Source organism: Colias croceus, chromosome 19 (assembly GCF_905220415.1).
Source record: "Colias croceus chromosome 19, ilColCroc2.1".
Classification (NCBI taxonomy): Eukaryota; Metazoa; Arthropoda; class Insecta; order Lepidoptera; family Pieridae; genus Colias; species Colias croceus.
In genome coordinates this window covers 3,306,944-3,329,632 of record NC_059555.1, presented here as the reverse complement: position 1 = coordinate 3,329,632, position 22,689 = coordinate 3,306,944, and the positions used below count along the sequence as shown (strand labels likewise).

Here is a 22,689-nt window from a genome sequence, read left to right as displayed (position 1 = left end):
TATTCCCCATTGAATAAATCGGATTTAGGTATTTTTATCAAATAAACATACATTTAAAATGTTTTTTAATTCGTTTAAGTTTTACGTTAAAATAGGTAATTTTTTTATAGTAATATCCATGTAATATCACAGTATCACAATATTATTTCCTACAGTAAGGTAACGTCTTTGATATCACAAGATGCCGCCCGCGCCGTCAGCGTAGGTACTTACGGTGCCACACGAAAATATGCAAGGGTTGCAACAATAGGGAAATAGAACAATTGTGATTATAATATTTATTATTATGAAATCATTTATTCATAGAAAAATTGTATGTATATTCAAAATTATTGCGATTATTAAATTTGATGTAATTATTTGTTTATAAATATATAATTACATATACTGCACTGCTAAATATTTACGTGGACATTTTATTTTTGGATGTTCTTAATTGTCTAATATAACATTTAACTAAAAGGCCCTACTCACGGTTCAACACAACACACAATCTGCTGACACAATTTGTTGAAGTCGCGATTGAGCGTTCTCTACTCACGATTCATCCAACCCTCAATCTGCTGATACAATTTCATTCCGCGATTGCTTGCCACAACGTGTGCACGTCACGTTGATGCCTGGCCTGATGCTAAACCTCAACGCAATAATACGCATTATTAATGGATATACTAATTTATGAAATATAAGATAATTATCTTTGTAAAGCTTGTATTTTTTCCAATTTTATTGATAGATTTCAAGGGCTATAAAGTATAAACGGCTATAAAATATAAACATCTTCCTCAAATATGTAAAAATGTCTTTCCCGCGTTTATCTCAAAACCGCCATTTTGCGATTACTGCGCAGCGCGATTGAGCCGAGATTGGAGCAATCACAATACTCACGTTTCAACACGCATACAATCTGCTGAGACAATTTGTCGGGTTGCTTCCGCGCCGATCCAATACACAACATGTTGGGTTACGCCCCCAACGTGCCCTCAACTATACTATTCACGACACAATCTGTCAGCTCACTGCAGATTGTGTCAGCAGATTGTTACTGAAATTGAATCGTGAGTAGGCTACTTAAGTAAGGCATTCACATTAGGATGTACAATCTGAAAAGACAAGAATAAGAACACCATTGTACAGTATACACAGCTTTGATTAAAATTCTATACATACAAATACATATAATCTATATCTAAATTATCTAACTAACTTCTAGGATTTCAATGTAGATTTACATCCATACACAGAACAGTTTGTGCGCGCCATTAGAGAACATGTGAGTATAATAAAATTATTACACAAAAAATACGAACGCGTGAAATTCCGCGCTATGTACTGCAAACTAAGATGCGCGGCCGCGTTGCCCGACCCCTCGCCGCGCCAGTTCCCCTCCGTTTCTCTGTACAAGTACTTAGTACATACTGTGGTAATATACAGTGGCAAGTGGCAACTGGCAACACTTGAAATTGACATTTGAATTTTGAGATCGTAATTTAGCGCCGTTTTGAATTTTTAGTTTTTGCAAAATTATTTATGAATTTAAAATATAAACTTTAATGTTGTGATGCTAAAAGGAATTCCTGAAATACCTTCCGTCGTTGAAAATATAATAAGGCACATTGAAGAAAGGATTAAGGTAGATCATGTAAAGCAATGTATGTATTGAAGTTTAGATTTTTTTTTATTTATAAAGTTTTGATTAAGCTTTTGAATAGCGTATATTTATAAAGTTTCAGATGAGGATTTATTAACATTACATTCAGCTTTTGGCCCAGTGTTACAGCGAGCATTAGAAGTTCTAGAGAAACATCCTACCTTAGAAACATATTCAACAGCCAATTCAAGAATTCTTATTGAAATTAAGGGGGAAAACGATAGGTGCTATCGAGTTTTCCCTAGAATAAATTTCTGTCCTTGTATGGCATTTAAACATCAAGTCATTGAACAGAAATCTCAAGTAACTTGCAAACATGTTCTTGCTGCAAGAGTTGCAATGATATTGGGAAAGACTGTTGATCATAAAGTGACACAGGATCAGTATTTAATGCTATTACGATCAATGTTTGATATAGAAGAACAAAATGGATGATGGTACTTCACAATATTATTTCACTGCATCGATGGATTCTAGCAAGACATTGAGCAGTTTGTTAAAGGCTATTCAATTTCAGGAGGTTTGTTTTTTAACCTTTATTATATTCTCTATCTGTAATATAAATACAGTCAAATGTCTATCAAGAAAATTATAACTTTATTACAGTCTGCAGTATTCTGTGCTATGCAAGAGGGTCTAAAGTTAACTGTGGAAGAAGGCAAGTGCGTCCAGGCCTCGGCATATGTACCAGCTGATAACTTCACTGAATATCATGTGCGGGATGATGTGGATGTTGTATTTAAGGTATGTTACATGTAGCAATGTCAACATTTGCCTTTCTCAACAAACTTTCAGCTCAAAAACCTCTTGATGGTTAAAGTTACTGACTTCATTGTTAATGTCTAAATCTTAAATTTAATTGTGATGGTTTAATATTAACCTTGAAAAAGTACTTCAATAATCATTCTATTAAGAAATTATAATATAACCTTTTGAAGATAATACATAATAACCCATTGACCACCGAGCGGCCCAATGAGACCACGACACAATAGATTTTCTATTGTGTCTGTGATTCTGGGGGCTTAGGCAATAATGATTGGCATTTTAAAAACGATTTAAAAGATAATGCTTCTATAAAAACTTAATTTCAGATCAGTATAGCAGTGTTGACTGAATGTTTGAACATATTTGGTTCTGGAGAAGAATCTAGTTTAAAAATGTACTACAGATGTGATGGATCTCCATTGCTGCTAGTGTAAGATTTCTTATCTTACTATCTTCATTATTAACTTAAGAATTACAAAATTTGACAAACAATCATAAGGAAAACTCATCATACATGCAGTTTCAATTTGAAATATTTGATAATTCATTGCATAAATACTACTTCTTTTTCAGTTTACAACCCCAATCGCTCAATAACGTAATGACTGACTGTGAAATAGCAACTCAAACTGCAGATTCTGTATTAGAATTGAGAGATGAAAATGCTGAAGAAGTGGCCAAATTAGTTCTAAAGGCACCAGCTTTTCTGAGCCTTCTGGCGGACTTGGAAAGATCCTGTGATATCATTGAATTAAACCTGACACCTGAACATCCAAATGTTAGCATTGTTACTTATGGTATGCAGGTGAGATCAACTATTTATTAATTTCATTTGTATAGATAGGATTTTTTTTTCTGAATATAATATAGAGAAAATTATTTATATAAAATAAGCAGTCTTTTTCTTAGACCCTTCTTCTTATATAAACAACTAGTCTATCGGCTACTAATACTATTATGTATATAGTATAATTATGTCTCTCTAATATTATAACAATTGTTATTTCCCAACATATTTTGTTACTGCTTCGGAATATTATGAACTTTTCAAACAGTTAAATTATAACATACACACATATTACAGGACCGTTCCTGCATTGACATGCCTAAGTCATCGGACATGGTGCAAAGCTTCACGTGCGAACATGCTGTTACGTTGAAATATCAGCTGCATCACATACGACTTATGATGAAAGCCCTTGCTGTTTCTACTAAGGTTTGTTTTATTGATCTAATTGTTGCTTCTCAGATGTACAGAAAGTTTGTGGCTACATATCATTCAGATATGAAGTTCCTAGTAAGATTACTCTCATCTATAAAATTTACGCATATAGCCAAAGGCCCATTAGCATAATCATGTTTTGTCAACTTAAACAACTTCTGGGCCTTCTTCACAATGGGCAGCGCAGGGCAAGTAGAGGCATTCAAGATAGTGTAGAGGGCCTAAATTTCTTTGATCGACTTTATCGATAAGCATCTACATGCTTATTCCTAATCGCCGTAATGGCGGGAAACATCGACAATCATTTGTTGGCCCATTACATTGGTTTTCAAAAATTTCTCCGTTATTTTTCAGGTTGTAGTGCGGTGTAGTTCAAATGGCCTGCTTCTATTGCAACTAAAGTTGGAAAAAGAGGACCAAAGACAAATGTTCTCTGAATTCTATATCGTGCCTTTACTTGACGATTGATGTTCTGTGATAATTGTGTAGTTTTAAGCTAATTTATTTTTTAAGAAAAGTTTACGTTAGAAATGTTTTTGTAAATAATGGTGCTGCAAACAACTTTGCTAACTTAAATTAACTTACTTCAATATTAAAGTTCGTATTGTAAAAATTCAATTTCTCAGTTTCTGTGTGTTGTTAATCGAAAGGAAAATAAATAGTGTTCAATTTCAAAGTAAAAATAAGACGTGTGGCACTCGGGGACTGCCGCGGTAAAGCTATTGCATGCTATGCCTTCAAGCCACACCTCTGTGCCCGTCGGAGTGCCGACGGGCACAGAGGTGAGGACTGGGAGCGTGAGGTTTTTTCGTTACGGAATTTCTCGATTCGGTCCCCGCGCTCAAGGCCCGCGATAGAAGCTATGCAATAGCTTAATATGCAAACTTTGATAATGGCGCAATTATATTTGAAAGCGTCTGAAACACAGTAACACAGTGTAAATAAATAAACATATCTGTGCAAAATATAATGTGTATATTTTATTATTCAAACTTACATACACACTTACATAACAAGGAATGTTACATTACTATGAACGGGTTACATTGAGCCATTGTCATGAAATTAAATGCGATACGGTCTTTTAAATTCCACGTTTTGGCAGTTTCAGTCAAATGTTTAGCAAGGCTTTGCTATATTTAACTAATTCCGCGCCAATAAATAAGCGAAAAAAACAGGCCGAAATAATACTAAATGTGCCTGTGAAACGGCGTTATAATAAATAATAGCATACAATAAAATAGCTACATTCATCACATTTTTTAAGTGAAACTTCTTTAGGCGCATTGAGTGTAGAATTTCAAGTCATGGAGTTAGGTGACGATTTTAGTATCTTTGAAACTTGCCAAAGAAGTTTCACTTCTGACACGTGTGCGAGGCTCACATGCTCTTTTTTATTGGCGCGGTATATTATACGTATTTACACTGATTTAGATTCATTTCAAATTAGTTGAAACTTCAGCAAATCGTATTTTCAGTGACGAGACACAGGGCTATATTTTAGCACTATATTTTAGCGGGATTATATTGAGTGTCGTCCACTTTGTGCAAGTTTTTATATTGTATTTGATAAATTTATTTCTTGTTTACAAGAAAGCAAACGAAAATTGCCAAGAAGCATTTAACTATTAATCTTGTACAAACAAGAATTAATGATATTTGTACTGATATAAAGCTTGGGACTTTGATATCGTTTCTTTATATCTGCTGTTTATGATATCCACTTAAATATATGTCGACTATAGACAATTATTAACATTCAGAGTCTGCGCTCAGTAAAGTCAAAAGCGCTCCTTCACGTAGCGCAGAATCAAACTTGAAAAATTACAAACATTTATTTACATTCTTATAAATATGACGTCAACAGGATTTATGACAACGGATAAAGTTTAGACTAGATTTAATTACAAAGGCAACATTTTAACATCATCCACACGATGCGAGCTTATTTGGCGCATGGCAATACTTACAAAAATACTGTTTGTGCGCGTATAAAAAAAATGAAACATTATGGTCTATGGTACACCATAGAGTAAAGACTTGACAATTGACAAGTTAGTTATATTCTAACGAGTATTTATTATCTATAGCACCGTGTGGATGCAGGGACATTAATACACACTTCATTCAAACAACGCGGTATAAATACTTTATAGCTACTTACATCTACTTCGTCAATTCCAACATTCACTTCATATAATTTATAGTAATGTAACTTTAACAGACATTATTTAAAGTTTAACTTTTGCCGTCATTATCGTAACCTTATTTTCTAATATACGATAAAGATAATAAATAGAGTTAAAAAACTAAAATATTTAAATTAAATAAAACACATACGGTTTTGTTAAGAACGAAAAAATAATTGAACAAATAATAACAAAATTACCACTATGTACTCAAAATATATTTACTAGATAGCCGATAATTAAAACTACATTTGGATATATACGATACTCGATAGATATGCAAACACCCAGGCTGGAAACAACATCCAATGATGACCTACTTTATTTCTAATTGCGGGAAATTGTGTATATGGTAAAGTAGACTGAGAAATTCCTAGTCTTTAACCAGTAAAATTTTTCCCACATTTTGCGAATACTAAATTAACCTAACATTTTGTATTTTAGCTACAAAGGCAACATTAAAAAGCGACTAGATATATACTGTTATCTTAAACAAATCGACCCTTTAATGCATCGCACCCAAATTGGCAGTTCATTGTACTAGTATATTAACTATTAGCATACAGAATACGGATTATAGCATAAAAAACGTAACCTTTGTAAAAAAATAACCGTAACCCGATTATTGATTATGTACTATTGTACCGTCAAGGTATTTACTACATGGAATAAATTAATCATCTTTCAGTTTATGGTCAACGAATCTAAGTAATCTAAATTGAATAAAATATATACACAACACGTTCCAATAAATAAATAAGACAAACTTAATTAAATAATATTGCACAATATGTACATCGTTTGTGTATAAAGCCACATGACTTGGACAAACATTGAACACAACTCTACTTATAAAATTTTAACTCAATTCTACTTGGAAAAAAGCTGCAGTAATTTAATGAAATAATTGCCATAAACTACATTTTAAGACTGTTTGAATATTTTAAAGTTAATGTTCTAAAGATATATTATATAACTTACATTGTTAACATATCTTATTAATTAGGTAATTGTTCTACTCGATAGTGCCCTGTAACAGATTTTATTTCTTCTCTGAAGAAGATCGAACCTCTTGGTTTTTTACTTTGAAGTCAGAAACTTCTGTGGACTAAGTACGAATTACACGATATTTTTAATTCATACCCTCTAGCTGAGCTAACTTGTTCTAAATAACACTGTTAGGTTTATGATAATATTTATAGATGCATTTCAATCTAGTATAATGACGATCCCAATGAACCGGATTAAACAAAGGTGTATAATTTTAAGAATAATCCCTTTAGACTTTTTTTTAATTCTTCTCTATATTGCCCAAAAAAAGTCCTAATGACTTTTTCTACCTTCAAAAACCTGACCAGCGTAAAACAAAAGCTGGCGACCAACACTGTGTGCTGATCAAGGTGCTGATATTCTAATTAAAAAAAAAACAAGCGTAGATTACCAACACAACATTCGATCTTCAAAAACGGCACATTGACGCGGCCATTCAAGTTGGTACTATGATCAAGCATGAATCACTTTATACAAAAAGTATACAATAATGTTTGATCGCGTCCTGGACACTGGACAGGGCATTAGTTGAATTCATTAGTTGAATCGTGAGCGAAAGAGACAACAGTCCTAACGTGCCACTTCGCACTAACCTATCTACACCTTTTTACTAGCATTTCCAACCTACACATAGGATTTTGTCTAATCCCTTGAAGCACCATTCCTATCAGAAGTGGAGGGTCGTATATTACACAGTACATATTGGTTGTCCACCGCTCTGTTGTCTTGCGGACTGCTTGTAGCGTGAAACAGCGCCTCCATTTCCGCGCGACGCATTCTGACGTCACTACCGTGGGACACCTCCAACTGGAAAAATTGATGTTTTATTAGACTTAACTGGTGTTGCAATTTTATTTGGATTTCGTATAAGAGTATAAAAAAATATAAAAGGGTCAGTTACGTGTAATATTTATTTCTTTGTAAGTTTCATTGATAACTTTAACGGTTTGGGAGTGAAATTCTATGTATAATTAATGCGTAATTCGGTTATGATACATCCAAAATACAATATCATGCGGAAAGAAAGAATCTACAAAAAAAGAAATAAAAGTTTATGTACAAGAAACGATAAAAAAATGATATGTCACTTACCATAAACACGAACATAAAAGCGTACAGAGATTCACAAGACACACAACAATCAGCAAATAAAAATAAAGCCATTCAGCGGAAAACTTTAATAATAAAAAAAATTACAACCAAAATACGATTAAAGCTTGACAGAACATAAGTTCGATTTGTACAAAAATAACAATAAAACTATGCTACGTGGTTAGTTATTAATTATAACAGTCGATCAAAGCGGTCCTTACACAAAAAAAAAAAAAACAATAAAATGTAACTATAGGCGTTCATTGCCAAAATCGCGACGTTAAAAAGTGCAAGCTATTGCAGGAACATAATATATATAAGTAGAAAACTTCGCAATAGTAAGAGTATTGGCTACTGCAGTGGAATGTGCCTACATTCCCCTGACAATCAGACAGTCCGTCTTTGTATTCGTTGTGTGCGCGATGACAGCGCCCCTAGTGGCCGCAACTATTCAGGACTTGTCATCTGTCAAATCATTTCAACTGATGTCAACTAGATGTTAAGATATTTTTGTGATATTGATTTTCGACTAGTTTATCAACGAAATTGGAAAAAATAGTGTAAAAAGTGAGTGTGTATATTATACCTAGCGATTTTCTTCCTGGTGAAAAATAATTTTTTCTCTTCACAGCAGCTATCCATTTTTGTCTTTGCTGTAATGTCCACTTTGATGTTGTAAACGAATTAAACTTGCAGGAACTGTTTTCCCCATTGTTTTTACAATTTACGACACAGCATGTACTATGACCCATATCGCTAATTTTTATGTTTTTACTTAAAATTATAAAGGAAGTTATGAAAATAATGCAATTTGACACATGACAGCCCAGAATTAATTCACATTTCTGCCACGTCGTGCGCTACGGTCGATTTGCCGTTCCCTACCACCCACTTCGCACATAGCCAATATAGATTGTTTTTTATTTGACATACTTTGTCTTATCGGTATAAGACATTAAAATTCTATAAAAAAAAAAATACATGCCATTTCTTCTACTTTCACGATCGAAGAATTATGATTTATCAATGTATTTTAGGTGAAATTATTTTGTGTGTAAAGACCGCATATTGTTAAAGACACAAAAAAATTGCTTAGCAAAAACTGGCTTTAGAACATTGAGAAATGAAGACCAGCAAAAATGAATATACGTTCACTGTCGAAACAAACATATCAACTTAAAGTAAAATAAAGTATCGCTTAAATATAAATAAATTTACAATTATGTAATAAATAAAATGCGTTCAGGAATCACCAGTGAACATAACTTAACAAATATACATGTATGTAAATTATATTTTAATATTTTTTTCATAGAAATTATAACGAAAATAGTGAATTTTATATAGGTACTTGTTTAACCTAAAATCGATTATATACAGATAAACAATTTTTTTTGAGTATGGCAACATTGCGCACATTAATTAAAATTTATTTACACTCTAGAAATTTACAATGCTTAAATTTCATTGAAAATATTGGAAAAATCTTAAAATTATCACTGAGAATTATAAAATTAACATAGCCAATGTAAAAAAAAAATGGCAAAAAAATATACAAAGCTGTACTGTACACTTACAACAGGAAGAGCAACAAAACAAATATTCAAGTAACAAAATGAGGCAAGTATTTCTTAAATTACTATAATAGTGAACTATTTATTTATATATACGATATAACCCACTCTATTTAAAAGGAAGATAAAAACTATGCGTTAATTAATATAACTAATTTAAAATCAAGTATTTATTTTAAAGTATTCAAATGCTTTATAAATGACCAATTTTTTTTTCTTTTTGCGACGGTACGAAAAAAGGCTAAAAATCAAGTATATGTATAAACTACTTTATGGGGAATCATCTTAAAAGAAGAAAAGAGAGGGGGCAGATATTTCAAATAAGCGATCATAATATTTATGTATTATTCGAATTAAATAATATTCCTACATATTTTAATTCCTGCCTCTGTAGCTTATATTTAGTTTGAAATTAATTATTTCCGTTTATTGCACTTTCAAACAATCGGTGGGATACTTAGCCATAAAAATTATAAATCCTTGCCTCATTTCTTTTGTTATTTGCAAACATTTGCATGACACATCACTTGAGAGCAAATTTTGCACCAAATGAGCATTGTTTTGAGATATTGTTACAGAATAACAAATAAAAGATTGGCACATATTTCTTACAAAATTAAGCACCTATTACATGCTCATGTGGTAGAAAAATGCAATTATTTTTATGGATCAATTATAATAGAAATAAAAACATTTCACAAAAGCATTCAGCTACATAAATCTCCTGATATTGTTCAGTTTTACGGTATGTTGTATTTAGTTTTGCTTTCATGATTATAAACCAAACTAATAATAATTATGAAAAAAAAATACAATAATATTTGTATTTTTTTTCTATGGTTTAGAGATTATTGCGTTTTGATTAACGCCAGAATAGTGCAATAATAGAAGTGTCTTGAATTAAATACACGGCCAAAATTGAACCTGCTCACAATCTTTCAACATTATTTTTATAATTGAGATAACGCTGGACGTTATATTCTCATAGACTGCACCATAATTAAAAAAAAATACAGATCCATCAACCTGTACTAAAGTGGCACAGAGTGTCAATAAAAAAATAGTACCTATTACAGTTACATTGAACACCATCTATACTCTGATGATTTATAGAAAGGAATCTAAAATGTTGGTGTTTATCATGTTGTCTCGCTTGCACGCTAGTGTGGTCTATACTCTCTCTCTGTCAAAGCAAGTACAAGCCATCATTCAATATTCCTCTCTATAATGCATCGGTAGCCACTATTTAGGGTTGCCACCCGTACTATATAAATGGTAGTGCGCTTTATTTCACTTAAATATACTATGCATTATAGAAATATAATATAGCGCATACTATTTTTTTAGAGGGAAATCACTTTGAGCTTTTTATACTTAATAAACAAGTACATGTGGGAAATTAATTGGAAATTCTCAAAAAACATTTTCAATTCTATTCATTCTGAATATACTATATTATTTGCAATGTTTTGAAAATGTTTATTATTTTCAAATGTATCTATACTATTATGTACATGCTTTGAATTTCCGATGAGTACTTTATTTTTTCACTATTCTAATAAAGGTGGCAGCCCTAACACTATACTACGCTACGCTACACAACACTACGCTACGCATAGCTCACTTGGTGCCTCGCGCCGTCCTGGCACACGACGTACTCGGTGAGCGTGACGTCAGCAGCACCGCCCGACTCGAGCGGGATCGGGTTCGCGCGGAAGTGCTCGAGCATCTCGTGCACGTTGGGGAACCAGAGGTGCTGCACGCGGCACTGGCCCGAGTCGCTGAGCGTCATGCGCAGGTGTTTCGCACGCCCCTGGAGACAATAGATTATGTTAAGTGACGTGGCCTATCCGTACACATAAAGTTTCTTCAGGATATCAGACAAAATGTACGCAGAGCTGCTTACATACAAAACATTTCACAATATTGCACACATCTGTTTGAAAAAATCTAAAAAAAGAAAACAAAAATTTGCTAGTCTTATGGAATTCAGAATTTGAATTCCTGGTCAGAAAACCTGATGAAGATCAGGGCTTAGACATGAGCAAAAAGATTTGTTTATTTATAGAAGCAATAAAAAGCGAAATACGCGCGCTACTCTCTCACGCGTCCTACTATAAAATACAGATTTAGTTACGCGCGAATAACGTGCGTAGGACGTGCGAAGGTTTTAACCAGAAGAAAAAAGGTTATCCTTTTTTCACTTGCTAGCAGAGAGGATTTCGATTAAATCCGGCTAGTAGCTACTGACCTGAAAGTTAAACGTCAGCACGTATTCCCCACGCCGTGTTTCACTCTGTCGCACTAAGTAACACCCGTGCGCCGATGTCCCGCCCGCCAGCACGCACGCCGCGGCCGCCGCGCGGGCCAGTGTGCCGTGGAACCAGGGCCATTCCGCTAGGGATACCCGTGGGGGTGACTCGCAACCCTCTTCTGCTATTGAACCTGTGAAAAATTTGTTCTTGTTAGTTGAGTTTTTTTTTTGCAAAAATTAAGGGATAGCGTAGATATTGAATGTCAATGAAAAAGTCTTGATTACATATTGCCTTTCGCAACCTTGTTTGAGTCGCCTTGTTTTTGTTCACCCACATTTTGTTTTATTTCTTTCCTTTACTGTAAAGGTTGCCTGGTAGGGATCGCTTCCTAGCGATAAGGCGACCCTTTGCTTATTTTAAATTTATTGTCTATTGCTTTTTGTTTTTATGTCTAATCATTAAAGGATTTTAATTTCATTATTCAATAGATAGCAACACAAACTAGAACACTTTTTCTCCATTTTTATTATATCAAAGAAATCTGTGTAACACCACTTAGAACTAAATAATAGCTGACTTGATATTCATTATTTTTACTTTGCAGCTGTATTTGCTATATGCGGATCATTTACAAATAACTTTTTGAGTTATTGGCAATTTTCAAATCAACAATGAATACAATTGAATTAAATGAATACATACCTATGTGGATCAGTTTTATCACTACATATAAAATTCCTCTTGAAAATTTTGAATCAATGAAGCTCTATGGTTCTATTTATTGGGTATCCATAATTTTATTGTTACAAAAACTAGCATTATCTAAAAAACATTAAAATTACCTAATTCAGCCTCTTCCGGAGTGTCAGTAGTTAAATCTGCATTACTAGTACTAGAAGGTAGGTCGCGTCGCGGTGGAAGGTCAGGGGGCGCTGGTTCTGGCATTCCTGCTAGCGTGTCTGGCGGAGGCTGTGTGGTGGGTGCTGATCGCATGCAGTATTTTATTGTTGCTAACCAAGATTTCATATCGTCAACGTCTGCCGCTTCTATTACATATTCCATATTATTGTCAGCCTGGAATTTTGGATGTATAAATTGATTAAATTTAATTACAGAATAATTTATAAAGCAATTGTATAAACTACACGCAACATTATATTTTATAAAATGTTTTCTTTTTTAATTAAAAAAAAATAAATAGGTATTTTTATAAAATTGGTTGCACATTAATCTATTACAAAAAACAAGTTATTAAAAAAGTATTTTACCTTCAATACAAAAGTATTTTCATGATCCGGCATTTCTAATGGTGTGGTTTCTCTTGCCTCAGATATAAGGAAGCAAAACACACCGCTTCTAGGTTTTTGAGCTTTAGGCGGGGAATAAAACTCCAACATGTACCCGCCAACCGTTTTAACTAGAGCTAGTCTACATTTCTCCCATTTTTGTGGGCCTCCTGGTTGCTCCAAGCTTTCAGGAGTTAAATAATTCACTAAACCCTCTTTTCTACATTCAACAACTATCTTAGCTAACTTTGTTTTATTATGTTTGTTCAAATTAGACGATAACTCAACCTCATCAGAATGCTGTTTTTGGAAAAGACCCTTACCACGTCGTAAACCTTTAAATGATAACCTTCTAAAGAAAGGTTTGTGATGAGTTTTGGGCGATTCTGTATCTTCTGAATAGTCACTCTCGTCGTGGCCTGTATGCGTACCATTCGGTAATTTATGCTGTGCTTTCAACTTTCCGAATTCATAATCGAAATGCTCTGAGAAACATTCAACGAATTTCTTTAGCAATTCCTTTTGTGATGTGTAAGGCCTTGCCGTACCTTCGCTGGTACTGGTCTGGATATATTGCACGCAAGCCTTGGCAAAGTCCTGAGCGGCAGTTTTAGCCTGACGCTCGCAGAACTCGACCCATCCGTCGGAGTCGCCGTCGGACGGGCCGGCCATGGCAAGCAATTTCTTTATTAGCTCCACTTGGATAACTATAACGTTACACTTATAAACATAACAATTATCAATAATTTGTTTTGAAACTAACACTGTACAGAGATTTTATGACAATTTTGCAATCAAAATAAGATTCATGATGCTCACAAGAATCTCGCGAAAACAATTTTAGTTGCCATATTAAAAAAACTCGTTTTGAATAAAATTATATTAGAAGTATTTTTTATAAAATTTTATAATATTTTATGAACAGCGTATGGAATTAAAAAAACACAAAATATTCTAGTTTTTCTTAATAAAAATTTTTACTATAATATCTCAGGCTTGTAACGCCATCTAGTATATTTTTAAAACAATATAATTTTAAATTTAACGCTATAGAGTTAGCTGTAGAGGGCATCATTATTTATCTCGATGGTTTTTAATTATTCTTTTTTTATTTTTGATGAACAAATGATGAATAATTTTTGTTAAATTCTAGTTATTGAACCCATGGCTGTTACAGACACAGTGATTTCTATATTTATATAATAATTTCAATATGTGTACTTATTGTAATCTACGTGGGTTTCGTATTGAAGTTAAAGGTAAAACTATTTATTTACACAAATACCTGAGACCAAAATATGATAAAGATATTAAATAACTAGCTTTCCATCGCGGCTCCGCCCGCGGTTCCAAAGAAAAACTCGCATAAGTAGTTCCCGTTCCCGTGGAATTTCTGGGATAAAACCTATTCTATATTACTCGTGCATAATGTAGCTTTCGAATGGTGAAATAATTTTTAAAATCGGTCCAGTAGTTTATGAGCCTATTCATTACAATCAAACAAACAAAGTTTTCCTGTTTATAATATTAGTGTACCTAGATTTAATAATGATAAACACCAGATAGGTAGGTACTAAACTACCTCAGAGACACAATGAAAATGACGCAATTTGTTTAATATAATATAATATTTTTATTTTTTGTCTGATCCCCATAAACCACAAGATCCTTTGATGTTTAAATTTGCTATAACAGTTTCGTAAGGCACAGACTTAGATAAAAGAAATTATATTTTATTAGTGTATTCGTTACACAAGTGGTCAATAAAATAGTTAATTCCAGAAATACGGTAGACCACTCAAATGCGTCATCGGAGGCCGCGGATCGTAAAGCGATCGTATGTCAAACCAATAATCTTATTTTGGCGCGCATCAGACGCGCCGATGATGGAAATATGGGAGACATGTTGGTAACGCATGCGCGGCCGTTCACCTGAATCCCGACGATAGTTTTATGACATTGTATTTTTGCAATGATAAAAATAATTGAGATACCTTGACCAAGAGATCTGCCTTGTTGTTGCGTCGTGAATGTACTTTCTCGTAGTTGGAATGCATAAAAATATTTTCAAGGAGTAAACAATTATACGTCCACTTTGTAGGTAGGTAGATAATATTATTATTTACGAATTTCCCAGAAAAAAATGGAAATGTAGGTTCATTTAAATGGTTTGTTCCTTTTTTAAATAAAACAGTATTGTAGGTAGGTAGGTACATACCTATGTAGGTTACTTACAGCGTGCTGAAAATTAACTTTTGTGTATTTTTTTAAATTAATGTTTATTCTAATAATAACTCTCACTACCTATATAGATATTATTTACTAGTATGCTGAGGTTGGCGCGCATCATCTATTCTGGACAAGAAACTATGAAACTACATTAATGGAAAAAATGGAAAACTAGAGTCAGTGAATTTATCTAATTTCTCTAGAGCAAGAGCAAGAGTAAAATTTCATTATTTTTAAAGAAGGTAAAATAGTAGAGTAGCATATGGATGACTCGGAAATTCAGGAAATGAAAAATTTTCAAGTAGGTACGTACACACCTATTTACGATTCTCTATATTAATGTAAACAAAATGAAGGCTTCATTCCTTGGCATTATAATTGCAGTCTTTATAAAAGTAGCTTAGTTATATGTAGGTACCTACATTATTTTAAGTCATTATCCAAAGACCAAAAACTAAAAAGTACCTACCTACTAAATGTATGAAAAGAAACACTGCATCCCATTTATGCAACGTATACTATCGTTTTTAGAACATAAATTGAATGTCAACATTTATATATTTTTGTAGTGAGCGGTAAGTGCACAGAGAGCTATACAAAATATATAAAAAATTATGAATTACATTCTAGAGACTTATACATACACAGTGCGACCCTACAAAGGCAGCTTCTTCTCACTGTGATATAAAAAGTTAGAGTCGTAAAGTTTACGACTTCCAATCAAACAAAACGCTACTGTTACGTGTTTATAGTTCTAGTATCCACACTTTTAATATTTACAATACAATATGAGCGAAATTTATTCAATAAGTACTTACTTATTTCATCAAGTTATATTATATATCTACCTGATGATATAATTAGCAAATACCTTTAAAGGTACCTACTTGGACTCATAGAGAAAAAAAAATCAAAAAGCTCAATACATTTTAAAGTTATACAAAATATTTAGTTACCTACCCACATTATTTTCTAAGTGCCTTCCTTCATATAGTTTCATATTATTGCTCGGATATGTGTGAAATAAGAAGGACTTACACGAAATAGATAAGTATCTATTGACGTGTTATTTTGATTTATGTTTTGAATTTATAAGCTAATGGAAGATTTAGTTATCTTGGCATTTAATACAGAGCTGTTGTCGTCCATACCTTCGGCCCTAAATGTTTCTTTTATGTTGCTATAGTACGGTAAATCTTAATTATATCTCTGTATCGATATGTTCCTAGAAATGAGTCAATTTATTTCTCCTGGAAAGCTATTAAAAACTTTTGTTTCCAAGTCCAAATAGATGCAAGTAGTGTGGCGAGTATCCGAACGTTTTTCTATAGTGCATCCGGCGGTCCCGAGTGCGTGTTGACAGACAAATGCGCGGCAGGAAGATGGCGTCGTTAGCGCTGTCGTCGCTTCCACTATAAACGTAAATAAAGCGCGCCAAGAGTTTTCAGCGTTCGGAAATGCAGTAGGAGCAATAAACTTTTAGAAAAATATTTATCGGCCTTTTTTCATACTCTTATAGCGATAGTTTAATGTATGGAGAGTTCTTCAGGTGATTAAAATTTTTACCTACCGTTAACTGTATTACCTATACCTACTTAATTATCAACTTTCGTTGTTTAGGTATTAATTTATCGACACCTATCTCGGGTTCGATTATTAAGTGCTAAGTAGGTACCTAAATATTAAGTTTAAGGTTTTACATGAAGTAATGAGAAACATCTTTTAAAATTACAAAATTCATCCTTTGACAAATTCCATAAAGTAGTACCTACTTAGGTAGATCCGGTTCTTAAACACGGTTCAATAAAGATGAAAAGTAGAAACTAAATGAATATGAAAACAATATTACCTACTGGATTCGTAAACAGAGAATGGAGATTTTTCCTAGATAATACTTATTAATATTTATTTTGTTGAATTGTATTGTTTTCAATTTCTAATTAGGAACTTGACGATTGGAAATGTCGGCCAGTAGGTATGTATTTTATATGCATGACAGTGATAGGTACAAATTAATTATTATAATAATTAACCTATGTCTATGACTCTAAATTTGAATCTATCTACATTTAGAAGCCTTGTAATTATTTTAAAACGTTTCTAACTAAACTTCCTACATACCAATAAACCTTGTTTTTATTTCGTTGCAGCATCCCAGACGCATGGGCGGTTCTGAAGTAGCACCGCCCAATCTATTTTTAACTCGCTCCCACACCTAAATTTGCAATGGGTGTAAATGAGATAGCACGATCACGCCTACTTTGTCAAATTTCAAATTTGTAGTGAATTGCCTTTAATTTAAAGATATTTTATATTAATGTTTGTTTTCATTGGTAACAAATTTATAACACTTAAACCTGCGTGTATGTAATTTATAACATTTAATATTACAATAAATTTACGTGTTTTATTATTTAGTATCGGCGATAAAGACGGAATAATAAAAATAAAGTGGCTAGGTGAATGAGTGAAGAATGTTTTCTATTTTACACGAATTAAACATCGTGTCCCAATGTGAGACGAAGGTACCTATAGGCTATAATATTAGAAGATAATAATATGTTTAAGAACATGTTCTGCTTTGTTAACTAATATTTTATTTCAATTGTTCGAGTAGGTATATTTTCAATACCTAGGTACCAATCACCCTAGAACTCATTACCTACCTAGGTACCTTATTTAGGTTTTTGCCATTATTTAAATTTTGTTAATAAATTTAAATTTATGGACGCCTCCTCAGAAATGTTGTAGGTACATTTTATAAGTTAAATGTTACATTTATAGTAGATTATTTCCTTAATAGTTATCACCACATTTAGCATTATATAGTATGCTACCTATACCTTCCTATACCTTCCTATCAATCGAAAGTGAGTACCTACATTATCCTTCCTCGCTGCCCAAGGATGAAAATAACCACAAATACCTACCTAACCATAGTTATGAAGTAGGTACCTTATCTGACGTTTGTTTGTTACAGGTCTTCGGAAAACTATGACCAGTTTCAACCAGATATGTTTACGATTGACCATAAATACACTTCGTTGTAGCTGAGTGCTGACGGACAGAACAGGTGAATTGTTGATACGATTATATTTACGGGGCCTGCTGTGTGTAGTACAGAGCTGTAGCGAACTTATTGGGGCCCCGTATAAGTTAACACGTAGGTTTTCATTGTTAACACGCTTTAGGTGTTAGCTTTACATGTAGGTAGGCTCCTAGACTTGATTTTAATTCAAACTTTGTACAGTTATGAAGGGCAGGTGACAATAGGTACCATGATTTCATGCATTGAAGTGTATTTTCTCGTGTTTTATAACTTTATTTAATGTAATACATATACACTATTAGAACCAAATTTTTAAGATGTACAGACGTTGGGGGCTATCTAGACACGCGGCAGCGTGTCAAGCCGAGTTCAAGCGAAGAGAACTGGCGAGCAGCAGCCGTGTGTATATTTACACGAACCATTTCGAGCCACTTTTCACCCCCTTATAACTCGAAAACTATTAAAGTTATATAAACCAAATTTGGTACATATCAAGAGGACCTCAAGATAAACAAGAACCTTAAATTTCATAAATACAGATTAAACAGTTGCGTAGATATTAATATCCAAAAATCGCAATTTTTAAGACTGACTGACTTATAGACATATACAAAACCTAACCCACTTCCAGATGACCTAGAAAGTTCAAATTTTGTAATCAACTAGGTAATAGTGAGTGTACAAAGGAAAAAATCAGAAAATACTGAATTTATTTGTATTTAATTTTTTTTTCAATGACATAAATTTTGTTTGTATGGAAAAATGCAAAAGTTTAAAAAAAAAGAAAATAGTATATTCACCTTACTAGTCTTAAAAATTTTAAAATCCATCAATAAATGACTAAGATATAGATTATTGAAGTTTACATATTTTAGGACGAAAGTCGAAACATCTGTAGATTCGAAGCGCCTCTGACACCACACTCACTCGCGCTAGTATCGCTAGGGCGGATTACTTCGATTGCATGACTTCTTTATTCAAAACTGTTATTAAACGTAAAATAAAAGAAAATTGTAATAAAAATATTGCCTTAATTGCTTATACAGTTAAAAATAATATATAATTTTACATATTCACATTTATTTATTCTTTATTTATGAGTGTTTAGTTTAGTTTTAATTTCAGTGTAAATAAATAAATAAATAAATAAAATCTTTATTTTGCTTTAAACATGATATTCAATGGTGATACAATTATATTAATAAAGCACAAACATGTTTAGCCAATACAAGCATGCAAAAATAATTACCATAAATGGTGTACCTAATGGAAGAAGGCTTCGTCGAAGGTCGAAATGATTTAATTTGCGTAATATTAATATGAGTGAAACATCTTTAGGCGCGTTTAGAGTAAAATTTCAAGATCGCGTCATGGCAATACCGTAACGTCATGGAGTAAGGCGACGATTCTTCTACAACGATCTTTGCATCTTGGTAATAGTGTGTGTACAAATTCACGCTGGATGTTTAGAAAATCATGTAATCTTTTTAACAGAAAACGAGTTTAAAAAATAGCAGATAATGACGGGGCAATGTGCGCTGACATTCATAACATACAAGAAAATATAGAAAATAATACTAAACAAACCATACAGAGAAACCGCAAGAAAAAAATCGTATAAAAAAAGTACATATTATATTTATAAAGTAAAGCAGAGTAATTTTCTGTACAAAAAGTAATGATATCCCACCAAAAAAATAAATGTAAAAATTGGAGCCGAGTTCAATCGTTGACTTAATTTGCCAAAAAAAGAAATGAGATCTAAATGTGTGCCAAGTTCTGCATACAGTCCAGAAATTTATTTACAAAGATGTATTAAGTTCTTAGGTTGACTGAAAACTCAATTGTTTTATTTCCCCTTAGAGAACAATGTTTATTCCAAAATATAACTTTTTTAATTTGAATAATATAATTATTTTCACAAAGCAAACAACTAATGACCTACTGAACCCCATAATTTGATGAGGCTAGTTTTTAGAACCTCACAAAATATAAACAGTATGTAAAACTAGCCTCATCAAATTATGGGGTTCAATAGGTCATTAGTTGTTTGCTTTGTGAAAATAATTATATTATTCAAATTAAAAAAGTTATATTTTGGAATAAACATTGTTCTCTAAGGGGAAATAAAACAATTGAGTTTTCAGTCAACCTAAGAACTTAATACATCTTTGTAAATAAATTTCTGGACTGTATGCAGAACTTGGCACACATTTAGATCTCATTTCTTTTTTTGGCAAATTAAGTCAACGATTGAACTCGGTTCCAATTTTTACATTTATGTTTTTGGTGGGTAATAGGTACGCTCGCCAGTTCTCTTCGCTTGAACTCGGCTTGACACGCTGCCGCGTGTCTAGATATAGGGGCCTATAGTATAATTGATACAGTTGATATAGCGGTAGCTACGCCCCTGTACCTAGTAGGTATCTAATCTGTGCCTGTACGTGAAGGAAAATAGTTCGGGATGTTATGGAATCATTAGATTGAATTAATGCGTAGTATGTCGACTCGACAAACGTATTTTTACCATCTGACCATCTTGTATCGGCTGATGGCTCTTTTGCGATGGTAATATGGTGCAGTAGGTAATAAACGAGCAAATTTAGAGTACTGTATAAGTATCACGTGTATTTGTCGAATTTAATATGTAGGTACCTACATACCTACTTACATGTTTTGGAACGCAGATGAGAATCATTAGCATGATAAGGTCAAATTCCTACGACCACGCTTATTATATTGTATTAATAGTATTAATATAAGCTGTTGTTCATATTGTTTGCATGCTATTTTTTATTAAAATGAAGATAGCCTCTATGTTCTATTGAGCTATATAGGTTAAGACTTAAGAGCCAAAGCCATAACAGGTTCTATAACGTAGAGCTTACCTATTGCATGTTCTTTCTAAAAAGGTCTCTGACTTAATACACTCTATACAATCTATTTATAGGTTTATCATATGCACCTAATCCTGCCTTACGAAATAATTTTTCTTATACAGGGTGTCCCATTATCAGTATACTAAGCGCGAAAGGCCTTGTAGTTTTGCATGTACACTGATCACGTTAAAAATAAATTACGTCAAAAAATTCTTGCTAACTTTTTCCTTAACGCCGTTAGTACATCAACGCATTCGCGTGCGGCAGCGAATATCTGCGAAACTACTGCGTAGCGAAATATCTGCGGAACGTTAGTAAACAGCAATGTTTTCGCAACGTTTTCGCAATGCGTCTGTGAAATGGCCATTTCGCAGTTCCTTGCGAAACAATACTGACAAGGACGCAACTATTTCATCTATGTGCTAGAGTGAGACATATCATATGCGAAAACCTGCCATACTACTGACAGATTTTTCGTTGTTTCGCTGCTGCTCGCGAATGCGTCGGTGTACTAACGGCGTAAATCCATGTTTTCTTCTCTAGGCGCAGCTAGCACATACCGCTTTGCTAATGTGAGCATTTGTCTATAAAAACATAATCTTAAACGATACCTATCTCACGTGCGGGTGGCAAATTTGGGCATGTTGCTTGTTAGGAGTGTACACATAGAGTTTTAAGAATTCATCTATCCGAAAAAAAATACGTCTGGAATTTATAAGTAATTTTTGCGTACTCAGCGTATGCAAAACTATAACCTTCTTTGAGCTTAGTAGGTATACCGAAAGTGGGACGTCCTGTAGGTATATTACTTGGTACTTGGCAGAAATTTACGAATAGGTACCTACCAAGAGCACATTACTCTAGGTACATTTGTAGTATTTCTTAAAACACCATAGTAATAAACAGACTACAGCAGACTACACTTTTTTAAACTTACAGGTGAACATTTTATTTGTCAGATTAATGAGATATCTCTAATTTTTGGTGGGTAATAACGGTATTAATACTTCAGTAAATCATATTGTTAGTTAGCGTATAGATAAGAATTTTAACATACCTAGGTACTTAGGTACTTATTTCTAACTACCCTCGCTAGGTTTTTTCTTATCTCTTTGTTATCCTTATTATTCGAAGTTTTAACTTTTAAAATCATTATATCCTAATATATCAGGGGATGATTAATGAAATTATGGTTATTTATTTATTTATTTGGTTATACAATAGGTATAATTGCTTCTATGACACATAATTAGAAAGGTAATTTTGTCAAAACTCGACTTTCCTGGAACCTATTATTTAATATGTACACTATAAATAACAAATAAAATAACAAAATAAACACGTAACCCATATCAAAACTGTCCCATATAAAACAAATGAATACCTTTAACCGATAAATCTCACTCAATACATAACAAGACGTATGGTTGGGCGTTGGGCGGGCG

At 33.1% G+C, this 22,689-nt stretch overlaps 2 protein-coding genes across 2 annotated transcripts; one reads left to right on the top strand and one right to left on the bottom strand.

Moving 5' to 3' along the window:
* The first annotated feature begins 1,960 nt into the window (after positions 1–1,960).
* Positions 1,961–4,259, top strand: LOC123700373 (cell cycle checkpoint protein RAD1). Its single transcript, XM_045647574.1, has 6 exons — positions 1,961–2,171; positions 2,258–2,395; positions 2,746–2,849; positions 2,993–3,224; positions 3,504–3,635; positions 3,996–4,259. The coding sequence occupies exons 1-6, from the start codon at positions 2,079–2,081 to the stop codon at positions 4,107–4,109; spliced, it is 813 nt and encodes a 270-aa protein (XP_045503530.1). The 5' UTR covers positions 1,961–2,078; the 3' UTR covers positions 4,110–4,259.
* A 3,227-nt stretch (positions 4,260–7,486) lies between these two features.
* Positions 7,487–13,907, bottom strand: LOC123700353 (SH2B adapter protein 1). The gene is made up of 5 exons (XM_045647545.1): positions 13,070–13,907; positions 12,644–12,875; positions 11,798–11,991; positions 11,171–11,359; positions 7,487–7,687 (listed from the first exon to the last, which is right to left on the bottom strand). Exons 1-5 carry the CDS (start codon positions 13,757–13,759, stop codon positions 7,523–7,525), a joined length of 1,470 nt encoding a protein of 489 aa, XP_045503501.1. The 5' UTR covers positions 13,760–13,907; the 3' UTR covers positions 7,487–7,522.
* Between the last annotated feature and the right edge of the window lie 8,782 nt (positions 13,908–22,689).